Consider the following 18390-nt stretch of genomic DNA (forward strand, 5'->3'; position numbering starts at 1 on the left):
CCACGGTGCCAATTTTGAACTTCTTAAACATGTTATCCTTTCTTGCCTCGCCGGTAAAAGTAAGAAAAGTTTTGGAGATTGCTAGATTGGTACATTGTGGTTGAGATACAGATGGCGCGGTAGGATGAGGTGTAGACTTTATGCTTGCTGAAGCGTGGAGATGATCAATCTCAGACCGCGTGGAGATGTTCCGACCTTTTGCACCCTACTCTCGAAATATGTTGCGCCTGCCAGGCTGGGTTCGACATGCGACGTCAAAAAGATCAACGAGCAAGATGATAAAGTCGCTACTCAATGTTTTTTTTCAATGCAAACATGTAGTATACGTATGGATAAGAAAAAGTCATACAACAAAAATGATTATTGAAAAGAGGAACAAGAGCAGAGAAAAAGACTTGAAATCTCTCCAAGAAAGAGAGAGTAAGAGTACAAGGATGTTGGATACAAGTTCAAGAGGCGATAGATATAAATGAGTTTTTTTTTCAGTTTGATCATACCTTACAAGTACATTTCCCTTGACCACGAACAGGCGCTTTACCTTTACCGATCGATTCATTATCAATTTCGAATCTAGGTATCATTGATGTATGATTCATTGATTTCTTTTTGGTTTTTCGAGGTTTAATTTTGGTTGAACTACTTGAAGCGATTGCGTTTGCATCATTTCCGTAACTTCTATCACTAAGATCTACTGGTGGTTTGCTTTTGATGACTCTATTTTTCAAACAAAATGTCCAAGTTAAATATGGTGATCTCTTTTTTGATAGGCAGGTCGATGTTGGCTTACTTTTTAGGTGGTATAGAACTGGTTAGTTGAAAATGTGGTGGACCATTACAAGTAACCTGGATATCCCTGATAAACCAAAAAAACAATTCAAGATCAGTTTCATAAAACGAGACAATGATAATTAAAAGAGACTGACTTTTTAGTGGGATCTACAGAGACGATATCTCCTCTAAAGTTACACATTCTAGCATCAAATGAACCAGGTAAACATCCAGTTGGACCTGAAATCAAAATCGGACGTCTGAAAGCAGGTACGATTTGTCCAAAACTATTGACAATCCTTCCAGTGGTGGTTTGCATGGGTTCTAAGTATTGGATCTTATCACCGTTGGGTGTAGTCTGTTAAAAATGATCATCAGTCAGTGTTTAGATACGATGAGCTTACGGGGAAGTTGGGGTAATCGACACATTTGGAGAGAAAGAAAACTTTATTCACTTGTTCGACCATATTGAAGAGTCCATCGACCGGTACTGATTCGACGACTCGCATGCCTGTTGAAGGTTGCCTTATGACGGTTGAAGTTTGTCTTATGCCTTGTGGGGATCGCCTTATGCCGGGTGGGAGTTGTCTTCTTGATGCTACTGGCATTTTGATTCTATGTGCTTGGTAATAGGTGAATGTGCTTGACTGAAATGATTTTGAAGTTGAACGAAGTTGATTGAAAGCTGAAGGAAGTGGTATGTTCTTTAGGATGAGTTGGAAATAAATTTATCTGTTTTCTTGATCGAGGCTTGAAAGATTTCTTTTTGTTATGTGAAAACAAATAGAAACTCGGATTTGGATATTGGATTGCTATTAAAAGGCGAACCAGGCCAGTATGAACTTCACATCCCAAAACGAGAAGTTGGTGTTCGTTCAGATATGGTAGTCAGACTTGAGAAGTGTATCGATGGCCCAGCTTAGATTTAAAAGTCAAAGAAAAGGTATCGATCAGCCAACTCCTTTTGACCCTTATTGCAGTGATTGGTGATAATTGTCGAATGTACCCTCCCAATTATCATTTTCACCAATTTATTATACCAAGAAATAGCAACCATCGAATATCTTGGATTCACTCGGGTTTATCGACATGTTTATCTTGCCGAGATTAGACCTTGCCATTGGTCTTAGTCCCAGCAATCACGTCGACCTGAAATTCTACACTCAGGCTCAGCTACGTCTACATAGCTGATGGAGCCTCCCTTACTTCAACTTTAATTGCCACGATGGTTGGCTGGAGAGGAATTAAATCCAAAAGAGTCAAGTTGCTTCAAATTCTTCCACCAGACCCTATGCCTGCATTACCATACAGCCAAGCATTTCCAAATTGATATGGTCACATACTTTCGTTTGCTTTCCGTTGCCTATGCATAGCAGGTAACAATCGATGCAAAGTGTGAGACAACCGTATTAAAAGACAGACTTGCGACTGTGGACTTACCAGAGAAGCTTAAGTGAGTGGCTCATAGAAGGTCATAGAGGTGAAAACTTCAAGCAACACGAGATGAGTTGCAATCTGCTTTGGATAGAGACGACGAATATTTTGTACAACTTGTTTGACGTGAAATGTGCTCGTAGTATTTCACAAAGCCTGTAGAAATGCTCAGCGTGATAATAGACAAACTATGTGGTCAACTGAACAAAAACTTGAATCCAGCGTTGAACACAGCTTTTTTTACAATTTGCTTGCAAGTCCTCCCCACGACGCACACGCAATGAAGTGATTGCTTGCATGGTGGCACTGGCCTACATCAAACGCTTGAATCTCAGCCTAAGTACGTTTGCACTCAACACATTCTGAACCGCGCCCTCAAAATGTGAATTCTCAGATTCTAGTCAAAGAGCCAACGAGAAGCTAGGACACAACGATCCACCTGTACTGGGGAATAGTCGAGGTTCGTTTTCTTCTGGTGGCACAAAGAAATTCACAGATTTTCTTTTGTTCACGGGCTATCCGCATGGCTCTGGAATGACAAAATACATTTCCTTATCGGTCTCATTGTTCAAGTGGTACATGTCTAAAGAAAGTGACAAGTCTGGCTTCAAAAGGTTCTTTGAAAAGCACTTGCCATGTAGAGATTTCACTGGGATGGATGTAACTTTCCTCATTGCACGACAGGGCTCTTCAAATCCAAGGCTAGGCTGGGTAGGTGTATCTTTGATCTAATTAAACCCTCCCATGGAGATCAGTAGGATCAAAACTGCGAAAAGTGTTCACGAAAAACATATTGGACAAACAAAAGGTTGCATAAATCGTATCTTGAAGCAAGAGATCATACATAAAGAGCAAAGGTATTTTGTTGATAGACTGGAGCAATTATTCAGTTAGTTACACATCGTAAATATACAAGACTTTCAGGTTAATTGAAGAGTTTTTTTCAAGGTGATTATGTAGCTTGTGATTGAGATTGTCTGGGTTCACAAATTCCAATATTCTACGATTGGCAGTAAGAAAAATTGTCATGTCAGAAAAGAATACTGCTGCAGGGGTGTGTTTTCAATGAAAGTTGTGTGATTGTAGAAAACTGACATTGAGTTCAAAGATTACTTCACCCTTGAATCGACCAAGGGCATTTGGTGAGGAATCTTGTTCGATGACTGCTGCCTTTCTTGTTCCATTAGATTCAAATCTCATTCGTAATTTCAAAATCGAAGGTAATGAAGACCAAGCTGAACTTGGTCTAAATTCAGGTGTGAGTAGAATAGTGTTTCCCGGGGTCCCCTTTTTTGTAGGTTGAGTGGTCATGATCACCTATACCGTAAGTCAAAAGAAGGATAATGCACATCAGTTACTATATCGATGACGACCACGTATGAGCATATAGATAACTTACAGTGCAATTGAAAGATGTTGTGGCAAACTTGATAGCTTCTCGGATATGCTGTCCTACTAATGCTCTTTCTTCAATGGTCATACTAACATATTTAGTATGGGCAGTGAGGGAATCCAGAACTATCATTTTGGTCTTAGCCATCCATTGATTTGTTGATTTGTCCAATTGAAACAATGAGAGTCAGATATGACTATCTATCCACCAGATGCCCAATGACAACATATAACGGTGCGGGGATATGGTATTAAGATCTTACCTTGGGGTGTTCAGCTAACCAACGTGACAAACGAAGGAAGAAGAAGATCAAGTCGGCAGTAGAAGTGATTCGAACGAGGTGAATTCCTTCACAGATTCGATCGATCAAACCATCCCGATTTTCTTGTAGCTCTTCTACTACACCTTGAGCCGAATCCTCAAATAATCTCGCTGGCGCACTTCCATCCGCATCTGATCTTTTTGTGTTATACATATATCATGTTGTCAGATGTGACTAGCTATCTTCAGGTCTATTGAAGACGACAGAGGGTCGATAGGGTGAAAAGAGGTCCACAATCGTGGCTGACCGATATAAAGCACTTCGACTTCTTCTGCACGACGTGTTATCAGGCTAGCCGTCCGAGCTCGAACCGCAATTCCGATTGCAACTTTAGTCTTGCCTACGCCAGGTGGACCCTCGATCTGAAGGTGTTGTCGACGAGACAGACCGGCGGGTGAGGATGGTACCAATTCGATTGCTTCATGTCTCCTTTTCAATGATCTATTGTTAAATAAGAGATCGAGGGAAGGATGACCTGTTTGAAAAGGTGGCTGAGGTCTGATCGAACTGAGTAGTTGTGAGCCTGTGATCGAACCAAGACTGCTCGGTATAGTGGAAAAAGAGTTAGAACCTAATGAGAAATCATGACGGGATAAGAGCTAAATGTCAGTTCAAGAGCCTGGCGAGTTATAAGGGATAATAAGGGATAAAGAAAGAACTCAACTGTTCTGTTGCCGATTGGTTGGATCCATCGAGTTGATGATAACTTATCGTCAGACGCTCAAGTAGTTCTCATACATAATACAGCAGTAGCTAGAATTCCATTTACGCAGCACCATTACATTTGTACTGCATACTTCTCCGAAATGTCTCACAACACCAAAATGGCAAAATGTTCAATTTGAACATCATCAAGCTGGCAGTGGCACTTGAACTCCAAGGATGTTCCATGTCTGAACAAATTTGTTTCTGGAATTGTTGAAAACGCACTATATTTGGAGAAAAAGTTGAATAATCATCATCAAAGGCGTCTTCACTCAATCATCCACTCTGGTAGTGAGTTTTCAATTTCCTTGAAGCAAATTGGGAAAAGCTTGTCACGAGTTGCCTGTAAGATTAGTCCAGCTTTTCTGAAGTGGCTGTACTACTTTGTTCTTACTGGGATTTGCGATTACTTTCATATATACCATTCCATTATATCAAGGCATAGCTAGTCGTAATCACAACTTTGAACCAAGGCAATGTCAGGTAAATCTTGCTCACATAGAGTATGCATACATTGGATAACTAAGCATGGCAAGACCGAAGGGCGGCTGGCCACTCTTGCTACCCGTCATCGTATGTTTCTTGAATGGCGAAAGCAGGGAAGATGTAGGCAATGACACCTGAGATTGTAATATTCAAGATAGTCGTCATCGATGAGCATATTGGTCATTCTTTAACATGTCAACAATTAGGCTTTCAGACCACCTTAGTCCTTGGAGTCGAGCCTTGTTAGTGAGCGGCAGTCATCCAAAACGACATAATGGTGCTGAGATTTTTGCGCTCATCGGGTTAGCAACAACGCACACAAATAATATCGAATTACTTCATCATTTCGTACGAAGAACCAAACCAGTGAATATACATTTCATATAGACTACGATTCCGAACCACTCACTGAGCCCTACTACCATGGCTCTGGCTTAGAGCCTTGTCTCTAGCTTGGAGCCTGTTCAGAATCTCCTATAAAGTTGCCCTTTCCTTGCAGTAAGAAGTTTCCTATCATCACTCATCAGATCAACAAAAGGTACTCCGGTAGTATCATCCTCTTAACCTTCCACAACAAATATAACTTATTCAGTTCCTAGCATCTTCTATCTAGTGTCTTAGACTTTATTTCTATCTATATTAACTTTTCAAGTCAATACTTTGGTTGTTAAATTAACTTATTTATACCCTGTCCATTAAATTTATAATCCATCACATTCGAGAATGCGTTTCATTTCTGCCACCTTTGTGTTGTTGAGCATTCTTTATGTTTCCCAAGTAGATTCAACTCTTCAAACAAGCAGGTTAGTCTTATTGTCTTGTTTATTTCAATGCAATATTTTGACTGACAATTGATGATTTCTTTGACAACAGTGGTGACCTAATTCCCAGAGCACCGGCACCTGCCCAAGCAAGTCCTTCTGCGTCTGCCACTACCAAGACTCGTAGAAACTTGAATGCTCGCTCACCCGCACCGGCCCAACCCAGCGCTTCAGCAGCACCCAAGACTCGTCGTGCATTGGACACTCGTTCACCAGCACCGGCCCAAGCAAGTGCTTCTGCATCTGCAACCCCCAAGAATCGTCGAAACTTGAATGCTCGCTCACCATCCCCGGCCCAAGCCAGTGCCTCAGCAGCTCCCAAGACCCGTCGTGAATTGGACGCTCGTTCACCAGCACCGGCCCAAGCTTCTGCATCTGCGGCCCCCAAGATTCGACGTGAGTTGGATGCTCGTTCACCATCCCCGGCCCAATCCAGCGCTTCTGCAGCCCCCAAGACCCGTCGTGCATTAGACACGCGTTCACCAGCGCCAGCCCAAGCCAGTGCCTCAGCAACCGCCAAGACGCAATGAGAATATTCCATCACACCTTTATCTTAGTTGGAATTTCGCGGTAATAGATTGGCAGGTTTAACTTTCACCATAGAGTATGAATGTCTTTTTAAAGATGTATATTAAAAGTTAATTGTGCTTAACATGCGTCCGATTTGAAGAAACTTGCATATAAATTTGCATATACCTTGAACAATCCACTTGAAACTAATTTTTGATGACAATCTTTTCCATGAGAGCACACTTCCCGCTCCCAATCCTCTCTCAGCTTTCGCTTGGGGATATATCATCTCCTGTAGCTATTTTGTACCCTGCTTTACATGTACCTCTGAATGGCCAATTGTCTGCATGCCTAGGAAATATATTCACCTCCCAGTAACTATGCATTTTCACAGCAGAAAAATTGAACTTTTCACGGCTCCAAGTAGTCTTACTGATTCATTGAAGTACGCTCGCTCTCACATTACTCTGCTCTCTTGGTTTTTGGTGAAACAACCTCTTTTACCTCTACCTTTAGGCCTTAAAATCAATCAAAACAAGTTGCCAATCCTTTCCTTGAGGTTTTATAGTGGCTTTGGTTCATCATATTTTAAACTGTGTCTCTTTTCTCGCATATTCATCACATTCCTCCAATTACTTGGGTTAGTACCAAGGTCTGCGTACCTTAAGTTAGGAGAAGAGGGCCCATGTAGTGCACTTTTTTATCAGTTTGCAATTGTCTTCTTGAACATTTACAATAACTCAGTTTCATGATTGGAAAAATCGTTTTTGAAGCTTACAGTTTGAATTCTGTTGATTACCTTTGTAACCGCAGCCGCTCCCCCACCCTCTGGTGTCACTGATCCATTGGTGAATAAAATGATGTCATTTCTCTCATTTTCTTCTTCCGATAACTGACAAGGTATTATTTTACCTGCTTCTTGCTTCTCAACTTTGTTAAAAAGCTCACCTATTCCTTTGGCCAAAGGTGCTTTCCGTTGAGTGTAGATGATGATTTTTATGTTCTCTTCTGCTAAGGGCTTGAATAGTTGGATTTGATTTGCATCTTGCTCAGGGTGCGCTTTTGGGTTATGTTGGAGTTTGTGTCCTATGAATTTTCTTGTTGGATGCATATAAAGAACTTCAGGTTTGTGGTTCTATCCCTGAAAGAGATTAAGATCAGACTTCAGTCTAATGTAAGAAGACTGATGTATGATTGAAGAAACCACAATCTAATGAAAGGAGATTGTGCAAAACAAATTGAGTTCAATTTCAAAATAAAGAGAACTAATTTAGAAGAAAGAAAACTAACACCTGAAAGAGATTAAGATCAAACTTCAGTCTAATGTAAGAAGACTGATGTATGATTGAAGAAACCACAATCTAATGAAAGGAGATTGTGCGAAACAAATTGAGTTGAATGAAGAAAAGAAACAACACAGTGATGAAAACAAGTTGTTTATATATAGAACTCATCAAACACAATGTAATGACATCATCTTCATGATGTTAGAAAGAAAACTTTAATCTATTATGCAAATGTAATCATACGTGTCCTGCAAACCAAGAGCCATTGCTACGCGATGCTCAATTCATATCTGGTGTGGATAATCTCTTGAGCCCAAAATTATGGTTTCTTCTGGTAAATATGCAAGTGAAGGGGGCTAAGTAAGTGTTCATGTTGCTTGTTTTTTGAGTAAGCCATGAAATGCTCACGCAGAGAATCCTGAGGATGGGGACCAACATAATGAACATTTTTACCTCTTTCATTCATATGCCTTGTCTATAAGTATTTTACAATCTGTGAGCTTTTCCTCCAGGTTCCAACTTGCCCAGAGTAGGTCAATTGTGGTTGGGGTTGCCCCAAGGGGAAACCTAGTTGGTTCTACTCTTGGTAAAATTGGCTTGAAATCCTTTGATCTGTTGAGGACAATGAGTTTCTTGGCCTGAGAATCTGTGTGTTGGTAATTTGGTGGATTCCAGTGATTGTGATGCAGATTTGAATTAGTTGTGATGAGGTTTGGTCTTTGTCTGTTGTGGCAAAGACATACCCATTGTTCTAGAATCTCTATGCCTCTGAGTGAGTTACATAGGCCAGGTGTACCAGGTGATGATGTGGGTTTGGGTTAGAGTGTGTACAGGTCTTTAATGTCTATGCCTAAGATGATGTCAGACAGGCTTGGTAAAATTGAGAATTGAGATGATGATATGAGTTTGGAAATATAGATAACAACTTGTGGTCTTTCTTCCCATGTGGTGGGGTAGTAATTATAAGCTGTGATCCTGTGGCGTGCTTTGTGGGTTGGAAAGTACAGGTTCATTGTGTTAAACTATAGTTCTTGAAGAGCTAATGACGTGTATTGAGTTTTTGTGAGGGCTTCAAATGTGATTGATTGTGATTTGCAGCAGTTGAAAACTAAGATTGAGAAATCACTTGGGAATTCTGATGATAGTCTTATGACTCATTATTTTTTAATTATGGTAAGATGATCTGTAATTGTGTCTGACGGTGGGGGAAGGTTAAGCCTTTAGGGGAATGATTATATTGAGGGAGGAATATATCAGTTATTTAATTCTCTCCTTGGATCTTTGGTCGTCATAACTGACACATCTGGCACATGCTTGTTCACCATCATTGTTGGCACAATGTTTTGTATTGTGGGGATCGCCACAAATTGCGCAATGGACATTGTTATCACAAGCAGCAGAAGTTCATGAGTACGTCGCCGGATTTCAAAATGGATGCGCTGCGAACCCGGATGACTCGCTGTTTTTCAACTGTTGCATTTACAGAGTGAAGGGCCTTGTTGATGCTGAGGACGATTTCTGTGATGGTCAAACCTTTGAATGCCTCTTTCTCCGGTGCTTTGTGGATAATAAGCGTTGTAGCCTTAAACTTATTAATCTCGGCGTTTTTGGGCGGTGGTTTGGGGGCGTTCAAAGCAGTAGGTCATTGAAGGATCCTCGAGATTGGATTGGTCCAAGCTTGAGGTTTGGCAGTGAGTGACTTGTCGTTGTGATTCCTTACTTCTTTCGGGGTTGAGGTTGCGAATTTCCTCGTGTAGGCCCCTGATGACGTCAATGAACAGTGACATCATTTGAATGACACTTTGAAAAGTGCATCGTTCGAATACGAGTTGTTCGTGGCTAAGGATGGTAGCACATCTTCCATAGCGTTCGGGTCCATCGTAGCTCGATTTGGTTTCCGGTTGTTCGGATGGGAGGGTGGATCGTCTTCGTCAATGCACGGTGAGCGTTTGGACGGGATGATGGGGGGTATGAGATGATCCCGATGAAAAATAATGATGAATTTTTTCTGATGTGGATTTGTGAGATTTGAAACGGGATCTTCTGGGGATTTGGTGGGGCTACCACTGGGATTCACCATCCCCTGTGAAGTTATAGTGACCAGTGTCAGTCTTGAAGGTGTCACTTGGTCAAATCGGATGCTTATGTTTTCTGGGTCTGACAAATATGTTGTTTATCTTCAGTTCCAAGTGTAACCCATGCGCACGGCGAATTGAGATTGTGGGATCCCAAAGTATGCGTCCTTGTCGATCAAACACTGCAGCAGCAACGTCGCGCTTGTGCAGGCCAATGCTATGATACATTTCCACAAGGCTGACACAGATTGCTCGTTGTGACCTGATTGCAACTCTGCAGGCGTGTTATTTTGGAAGGAACACCCTTGACGAATCCACAGGCCTGGCTTGGTATATAGTCAAAGCTCACAATATGAAATATTCTCCTTTCTTACTGCACGATACCTACACTGAGAACTTTTTCTACCATAACCTTGAAATTTCAGAATTATCATATACCTTCAAGTTGATTGTTTCTCCATCTCCGTACATTTCACAATAGCTCTAGCTCCTTATTGATCTGCAAGACTCGCACACCCATGGCTTCCCATCAAGGTTGTAGCGTACAACATCGAAAATATTCCACAGACAAAGTGTGTGACCTGGAAGGTAACAACATGCCTGACATTTCAGTTATGCCTGCGCTAGACTCTCGCTCACTAGACGTCCAAGCCCGCCGAAAGGGAACTTGGATAACGAAGTTCCGTAGCCATACACGTGAATTTTGGGCGTAAGTGGTTATTGATTGGTTGTATGTACATAAGATGGATCTACCACGATTGATTTTGTTTATGCATTGGCTTTAGGGAATTTTTTGGAACTGCAGTGTTGGTTCTGCTCGGTTAGTTCTTCCATTACAAATTTCCTCAGTTTCAGATATCCAAGCTAATCACCAACTTGACTTATGATCAAGGAACGGCCGTCAATCATCAAGTCACCCTGGGTGGGTCTACCAATGTTGCCCCAAGTGAAAGGGGTAGTTGGACTACCGTATCAGTGCGCCCATATTTGAAAAGATGTGTATCATTTCCACATGTCTGACAGACCCTTCATGTTTTCTCAGTTTGGGTGGGGAGTCGCTGTGTAGGTTGAACATATCCCAGGTAAAATTTCGGAGTACACTAGTTGACATTATAGGTGCTCGTTCTTAGTATGCTCGGTGTGGTTGTCTCTGGAGGTATCAGTGGAGGACACGTTAGTAGTCAATTTTTCAGTTGATTGAAGATGCGCTACGTGCCATCTCCTCCATCTCCTGCATACGACCACTCATCTCATTACGTCTATAGATCAATCCGGCTGTGACTCTAACTCAAGCATTACTACGGGGATTCTCTTGGAAAAAAGTGTAAGATGTCTTTCAATGATCTCATCCCGAAGAAGGCTTCTGCATCGACCAATATCGTATGTAGACCTCTTTACTGGTTGGCCCAATTCACTGGCGCATTCTTTGGAGCAGGGTACGGAATTTATCTCTAGATTTCAACACAGCTTTAGCAACATGTTCTGACGTGTTTCTCACCAATCTAGGCTCACGTGTGAGTAGTATACGATATGATATCTGCAAACAGCACTCGTATACTGATTTTGGAATGACCTGATTGAAGACTTGAATTATTCCCGCGCCATCTCTTTGTTCGAGGGAGGAACCCACATACGGACGATTAATAAAACCGGAGGCCTGTACTTCACGAGTAAGTCTCAATAACGCGACACCAGTCTAGCTACCGCAAAGCTTACCAAAACGCTTCCTAATTTTCAGATCCGTGAGTTCTCATAATTGATGTCTGTGATTTTGAGAGTACATAGTTTATCTAATTTGATTCAACCGCTATAGTCTTCCATATATGTCCAATTTCGGATGTTTCTTCAACGAGTTCTTGATGTCCTCGATATTGATGATGTTTATGTGAGTACATAGATGGTCAGCATCGATTGAGAAAAAATGCTGACATGAACCACGAGTGCCAGTGTTGCTAGCGGAGATGCCGGGAACATGGCCCCTCCAAAAGGAATCAGTCCCTTTATCATACTATGGGTGGTCTTTGCTCTGGCGTCTACTCTGTGAGTTCAAAAATTCAAACAATCTTACACCTTACATTAACTGACCACCATATTTCTACATAGTGGAATGCAAGTGAGTATTGAGTTTAAGCTTACCTGGCTTCAGGTCCCACGAGCTCACGAGTTCTATTATGATTAGACCTCCTTCGCCTTGAACCCCGCTAGGTGAGTTGGCCATCTACTTCGATTCAGAATGTAATATTGAATGCCTTTTGTGCATAGGGATATCGGACCCAGACTAGTCACTTGGGCCGCCGGATATGGGAGTGAGGTTTGGCGAATCAGATCAGGGTGCGTGTGGGATCTGTTAGGTATGCTGTGAATGTGCTGGTAAAACTCACAGCAATGTCCGTCTTCCACTTCATTCAGCTACTGGTTCTGGTGTGCAACTTTGGCGCCCGTCTGGTAAGTCTTCATAATACATATCCGGTCGTCCCAATCATCATCTCAGGCAAGTTGAATTTCGCTATCCTTTCCGATAGTGGAACTTTCGTTGGGTGCTTGATCTACGATTGTTGCATTGGAACCGATGTTGTCGAGAGTCCTTTACATAACCCTAGCGCCTCCGGATTCACTGGACGCCTCCGAGGACCGCCCCCTGCTCATGAGACTCGCACCAGTGGTTCTGGTAACATCAAGACTACTGGTGACAGTGATTAAGATGACTCCCTAACCCCTAGTTGTTTTTTTCTGCTTCCTGGTGAGATCACGTCAGGGGGATCTTGATTGTGATATGATCAAACTTCTAGTATGCCAGAACCTGATATTAACAATGTCCAGCGAGGCCTTGATAGTTAAGCGGTTGTGATCTTCAAATGAATTCCCGTTCAGAAACAAAAATGTGCAAAGAAGCTGTTTTGTAGCAGGGTACAGCCGGGTACAGCTACATACGGAGATAAGAAGTATAAAACTTACTCAGGTAGAGACCTTAACGTTAATCACCTAATATATAAGTACTGATCACCATATAAAAACATTCCACGCAATGGATAAACCACAAGACATAAGGAGCAGTTATAAGATCCGTAGAAAGATTATAACAATGAGTAACTAACTAGATATGATCACATATCATAGTAATTGAGGCGGATCTTTTACTCCTTGTTTATCCTTTTAAGATTTACAACAAACTTATAAACTACTATTACATGTATTTACGTAACCGTGTAGTTTGTGCTTGATTATAAAAGGAAGGAGTTCCTTCACTTGGAAGGAACTCCAGTCATCTTTTATCCTAGATTAGCATCAATAACCTTACCTTTGAAATCTAAGTCTTTTACTACCTTTGCTAAAAAGGTTGACCGCGTCAACCGCACAAGAGAAGACAAGAGGGGTCAAATTTCGCCGCAGCCTGCTGCAAAGCCGCTGCGCAGCTCACAGAATCAAATTCGCCTGATCACAAATCTTCATGTGATCGACTTGACCTGCCACTTTCTGGCTTTGAAATATCTTGCAATTGCTCATAAAGCACAGATATATAGCTCGGTATGTTGAAATCAAGCACACAGTCCGTTTGTGCAACTTCACCCAAGCTGTGAGCGCTACACTGACTTGTTTGACTCAAAGCAGGATAAGAACATTTGATTGAACGGTATGACAAGGCTGGATTGTGACTACAGAGTGCTTGCCTACATCAGTTCAAGCCTGGTTGGGTTTCTTTTTTTTGCTTTCATTTTGAAATGAAATCAAGGTTTTGATCTTGGATATGTGTCAGTGCAATCATCTATGACAATGTCATTTGAGCTCTTGACTGAGCGAGAAAAATGAAATATTTTTTTCAAAAAAAGACTTGGTTTTTTTTTCTGTGATGAGACCAAAATGTAAAAGCACAAAAGTACACACGGACTCGAACCCACCATCAATGATTCAATGCACTGAGATATGTGCCGTGTCAAACTACTACACTACGAAAACGATGAGGAACGATGGGAATATGCATTATCGATATTGCTGAACAAGAGCTGGGCTTGGCTGTACGGTCAATCTGGTCATACCAAGCTCTACATTTGTTGTCGAGATAGTTTGCATGAGTTTCAAGATATAGCAAAGCCAGAAAGCGGCAGGTCCAGTCGATGGTATGAAGATTTGTGATCGGGCGCACTTTGCTCTCTGTGAGCTGCGCAGCGGCTTCGCAGCAGGCTGCGGCAAAATTTGGCCTCTCTTGTCTTCTCTTGTGCGGTCGACCCGGTCAACCTTTTTAGCAAAGGTAGTATTAAAAACTCTACCGTGCCTTTTCCAAAGCCCGTTATATTTCAATCATATCTTATTCAAGTTATTCTTGAAACATCTACGCATTCTTCCTGGAGAAGAATTATCTTATCGTACTTATTTCTTTTAAATCCCAACCCTAATAGCCTAGGGTTAGAAAGCATAACGTGGGTTAGAATTACACCCCGTTACAGTTTGAAGTAGGCGAAGAACGATTATCCGAGCAAGAATCTTCAAGCGTTCAAATTCATGTGGAGAGCGGCGCATTTCTGACAACGCGGACATGCGGCCAGCAAAGATGCGCGCATGTCATGTGCGCGCGTGCTAACCTCTCAAAATGGGACCTGTGCGCATGTTTCTAGAACTTTCTATCCTAGCTGTAGAGTGAGAGGTGTGAATAAATTTAGTACCCTTTCTGATTGTCTTGTTTTAGGAGGGCAGTCCATAGACATCTTCTACTAGTCTTTTATTGGTAGATTATCCCCTTCACACTCTGTATAACCCTTGTTGGGTTATAAGTTCTACAACACCACTGCCAAGGTCCCAGGGTTTTTTCTTTTCTTACTTGACTGTTTTGTTTCTTCTCAGATTGATACATATCACCACTCAGTATCTGACAGACTGATTGTATGTCAGGCAATCAAATATGGCTTCAAAATGAAAAAATACTTTAAATACTTGTTTTTTCCTTAACATTCAAGATTTTTTAGAACAAATACGGGATACAAAGTAGAATCCGGGCACGCGCCTGGCTTTGTGCCCGGAATTATTTTGGCAGTAAATTTTGATTTTCTGGGCAAAAGTCCGGGCCCAGAATTCAATTTTACTGCCAAAAGAAATCTGGGCACAAAGCCTGGCACATGCCCAGATTCTACTTTGTATCCCGTAAAAGTTCATCACTACCAAGTGGCATATAGTGGGTAGTGTCTAAAAGTGTGTAATGTTGGGCCAGTTAGTATGGCCAAAAATCTGATTGATCAAAAACTCCATTGGATGAAAAGAATCTTCTCTACTGTAAAAATTGTTAAACACATGTTCAATACAATTTTGAATTCCTCTTGATGTGAGGATTCCAAATCTGCCCTTGGCTTCAAAATTGGATCAATTTTGTGGGCTTAATGAACACCTGATTTTACATGTTTAGGCACTACCCACCATACTCCTTCAAAAGCACATGATCAACAACGTACAGGCTTCCTTATGTCCAATCTTTGCGGAGACTCCTCTAGTCACTGTCACTGCAAAGCAAAGTGCAACCCATGTTCAACAATCTTTGATAATGGGAAACCAGCAGAAGTCTTCAAGAATGTGATCAATCAATGCACAAAGATAACCCCCAAGGCCAGGTCCTCTGATATTTGTCAAGTTCCCCAATGGTCAAAAGATAATCCACCCAAACAAATTCAATCTGAATCTCCTACAGCCACTGCTCCTCCAAAAATTGTCAATATACATAGTTTACAATTGATGCATCATTTCTTGGGCTTTTCTTTGGTGCCATCAACAAAGGCACAACTTAGCGGCAAGTTCCATGGCAGGGGTGCAGGTTGAAGTGTTATAAGCATATGCCAATACTAATAGCGCAGCCAACATGGAGTGTGGAAAAAAAATTTCCTCTCCATCTTGAGAGGAAAACTATACCACACCCTCCCATGTCATAGCATTGACAATCACACTCACACCTGGTGCCACAAAGACACATGGCTCCCTGATGGGGCACATGGCAACAGCCAGGGCTTAGGCCACCCGTGGCCCTCACCCCAACCCGTTCATGGCCTTCACAGGGCATGAAATTCAGTTGAAGCCCCCCTAAAGATTGTCTTAAGCAGGGAGTAGCTGCTAAAAATGAGGATCTGAGGTTGTTTAAATGGAAGCCCCACTGGGCCACACCACACCAGGCCATGGCCCCCACACAAAAGGCACCGGGAGTGAGCGTGAGAACCACCAAACTCAGAGCATCCATTGCAGATTTACATTTTGGTTTTCAACAGTTATCTGTGTTTATCAACAAATACCACCCACCCAGCATAGTCAACAGATGGTTTTGGCCTTTGCGTGAACCAGAAGATTTTCTGGTCCATGCAAAGCCAGGCTGGCCTGCAGCCTGCTATCCTGTTCCGCTCTACCAAACATGTATTGTACATCTTAGGCAGAGACCAGGTGGTATTGTATGTGAGTAATACACATATCCTGAACTAAATGTTCAAGGGCCAGATAAAACTTGCCAACAATAATCTTGATCTTCATGTGGCACAACATACTTCCAAGAATGTCCTCCAGTCTACCAGTGGAAGTCTCCATCAACAAGGAGTTGATTGGGCAACTGTATGTGTGGTGGTCACTGATTCACCTGCAATCATGGTCAAGTTTTGGGTGTGCACCCTCATTATATCTTAGTATCTATTTAGGCCTAACTGACAAGTTTCTACAGTGCCTTCTTTGTATTTCACATCCACATATTGTTCCTGTAGGATGCTGTCTTCATCTCTTCAATCTTATTGTCAAGGGCATATGTGCATTGCCTCTCATTCTACTGATAGTCAAACACAATAAGATCATTGCCAATTTTTTTCATCAAATCACACTACTGGGGGAAATTCTTGATGATTGGCAAGCTGAGGTTGGCATTGGACATGCAATTCAAACCTTTTGCCTCACTCGATGGTTTTCAATGGCCAAAGTGTGCTTTTCAGCCCAAGATCCTGAACCTGGCTTTATCAAATGTCTTACCATGTTAAAAAACCTGTCAATCAACACACCCAAAATCAACAAAGATGTTGAGAACATTGTCAATGACCACAATCACTTTACTGGAAATGAAGTACTTGTCAAAATTATATGTCCTATTGCCAATTCACTGGCACAATTAGAGCATGCTGATACAACCTTAGGTGATATATGGAAGGAGCTGGGTATTGTTTACTGTAGCATTCAAGACAACAAAGTCTATGAATGATTCAAGCCGCTCAAATAACATGTTGTCCAAAAGCCTGGTTTGTTAACCAGACATCATCTGTGTAGTTTCAAAGTTGTGTCTGCAGATGTGGCCTGTGACTTTGAAATCTGATGAATCATGCCACAAATACTACAACACATTTTCCCAAGATTTGACAGGCTGTTGCATGTGAATTGATTGATAACCTGCAGCTGTAGTACAGCCCTTTGCAGAATTGATGACATGAAAAAGACTTGAGTTTTCAAGAAAACTATTGAGTTTTTCAAAAACTGAGCAAGCTCTTTCTTCATGTTTATTCTCTCAAGTTGACCCAGTGGCATTGTCCAGAAATCTAGACCTATTCCCTCCTGGATGCCCCAGACATCCTCTATGTCTTCAAGACCTCCAATCATGCCGGGCAAATTGAGGTCATGGAGTGAATACAGGTTGCGTGGTCATGTTGAAAACAGAAGAAATTTCTGCACCCTGAGTCATGTCATGGCTGCATGACATCTCCTCATGTATTGCACCCCCGCCAGTCATACAAGTGACATGGGTATTTGGCCCACAATAACAGGCCAATACAGACCCCGTGAGGGACTTATAGCTATGTGACATGTACATTTCAGTACATACTCAAATACATGTGATTGGTGTGACATATACAGGGTGAGTAAAGGATAACAAGTCCTGCATGCCTGACAGGTGCCCCAGGTCCTGACATGCATTTGGGACCATGCAACCTGTATGCACTGCATGACCTGAATTTGCCCGGCATGAATGGTTCATACCTGACATTGGTTTCAGAGGGATGTCATCCAGAATATGTTATAAAACATGATCTTGACAAGCTTACTCAAATTTACAATCCAAAGAGAAACAAAGTAAAGTTGACTGCTCATGAACAGATTGAATAATTAGTTCTCAAGTTTCCCCTTTTCTTTACACTCTTTTTCAAACCACATTCTTTGTTAAATCACACTCTTCATTAAACCACAATCTCTATCAAATCACACAGTCATGAAAAAAGGCTTTGCACAATAGACACCCAATTTGATGCTTGTGTTGACTTCTGAGACCCAGCCAACTTTGCTGATAGTAAGCCAGCCCCATGCTTGTGCATGCCTGGGTCCAGATATGGGCTAATCCAATAGTTGTGATGAAAAAGTTGGCCTCTCATTTTTTGCTTAACAAGAATTTATAGTCAAATCAGTTGAATTTTGCGAGTACGTGGGCAACCATTGGACCAGGACCCTTCAGGCTGATGAATTGCTACAAGCCTGGGCTGAATGGTGTAAATTCTGAGAACCTCTGCAGTATAGCAAGCACTTGAATTATGCAAAACATGATAATTTCTAGATTCACCCTAAGGGTATGACTGGCCTACCATGAGGATCCGAGAGGGTT

At 41.8% G+C, this 18390-nt stretch overlaps 5 protein-coding genes across 5 annotated transcripts; 3 read left to right on the forward strand and 2 right to left on the reverse strand.

Annotated features, from left to right (window-relative positions):
- Window positions 1–491: 491 nt before the first annotated feature.
- On the reverse strand, window positions 492–1376 carry MELLADRAFT_101698 (uncharacterized protein; the record flags this gene model as incomplete). The annotated part of the gene is made up of 4 exons (XM_007404739.1): window positions 492–714; window positions 788–853; window positions 924–1126; window positions 1173–1376. 4 exons carry the CDS (start codon window positions 1374–1376, stop codon window positions 492–494), a joined length of 696 nt encoding a protein of 231 aa, XP_007404801.1.
- A 481-nt stretch (window positions 1377–1857) lies between these two features.
- Window positions 1858–2934, forward strand: MELLADRAFT_101699 (uncharacterized protein; the record flags this gene model as incomplete). The annotated part of the gene is made up of 3 exons (XM_007404225.1): window positions 1858–1911; window positions 2142–2221; window positions 2604–2934. The coding sequence occupies 3 exons, from the start codon at window positions 1858–1860 to the stop codon at window positions 2932–2934; spliced, it is 465 nt and encodes a 154-aa protein (XP_007404287.1).
- Window positions 2935–3154: 220 nt separating this feature from the next.
- MELLADRAFT_101700 (uncharacterized protein) lies at window positions 3155–4808 on the reverse strand (the record flags this gene model as incomplete). Its single annotated transcript, XM_007404738.1, has 6 exons — window positions 3155–3202; window positions 3298–3519; window positions 3602–3733; window positions 3858–4048; window positions 4165–4488; window positions 4715–4808. The coding sequence occupies 6 exons, from the start codon at window positions 4806–4808 to the stop codon at window positions 3155–3157; spliced, it is 1011 nt and encodes a 336-aa protein (XP_007404800.1).
- Window positions 4809–5831: 1023 nt separating this feature from the next.
- On the forward strand, window positions 5832–6459 carry MELLADRAFT_58997 (uncharacterized protein; the record flags this gene model as incomplete). Its single annotated transcript, XM_007404226.1, has 2 exons — window positions 5832–5911; window positions 5982–6459. 2 exons carry the CDS (start codon window positions 5832–5834, stop codon window positions 6457–6459), a joined length of 558 nt encoding a protein of 185 aa, XP_007404288.1.
- A 3859-nt stretch (window positions 6460–10318) lies between these two features.
- Window positions 10319–12500, forward strand: MELLADRAFT_89021 (uncharacterized protein; the record flags this gene model as incomplete). Its single annotated transcript, XM_007404227.1, has 14 exons — window positions 10319–10509; window positions 10586–10620; window positions 10693–10775; window positions 10917–10973; window positions 11066–11124; window positions 11189–11236; window positions 11419–11470; window positions 11654–11685; window positions 11742–11840; window positions 11904–11913; window positions 11980–12005; window positions 12063–12131; window positions 12184–12245; window positions 12292–12500. The coding sequence occupies 14 exons, from the start codon at window positions 10319–10321 to the stop codon at window positions 12498–12500; spliced, it is 1032 nt and encodes a 343-aa protein (XP_007404289.1).
- Between the last annotated feature and the right edge of the window lie 5890 nt (window positions 12501–18390).

Source organism: Melampsora larici-populina (assembly GCF_000204055.1).
Source record: "Melampsora larici-populina 98AG31 unplaced genomic scaffold MELLAscaffold_2, whole genome shotgun sequence".
NCBI classification, from domain to species: domain Eukaryota; kingdom Fungi; phylum Basidiomycota; class Pucciniomycetes; order Pucciniales; family Melampsoraceae; genus Melampsora; species Melampsora laricis-populina.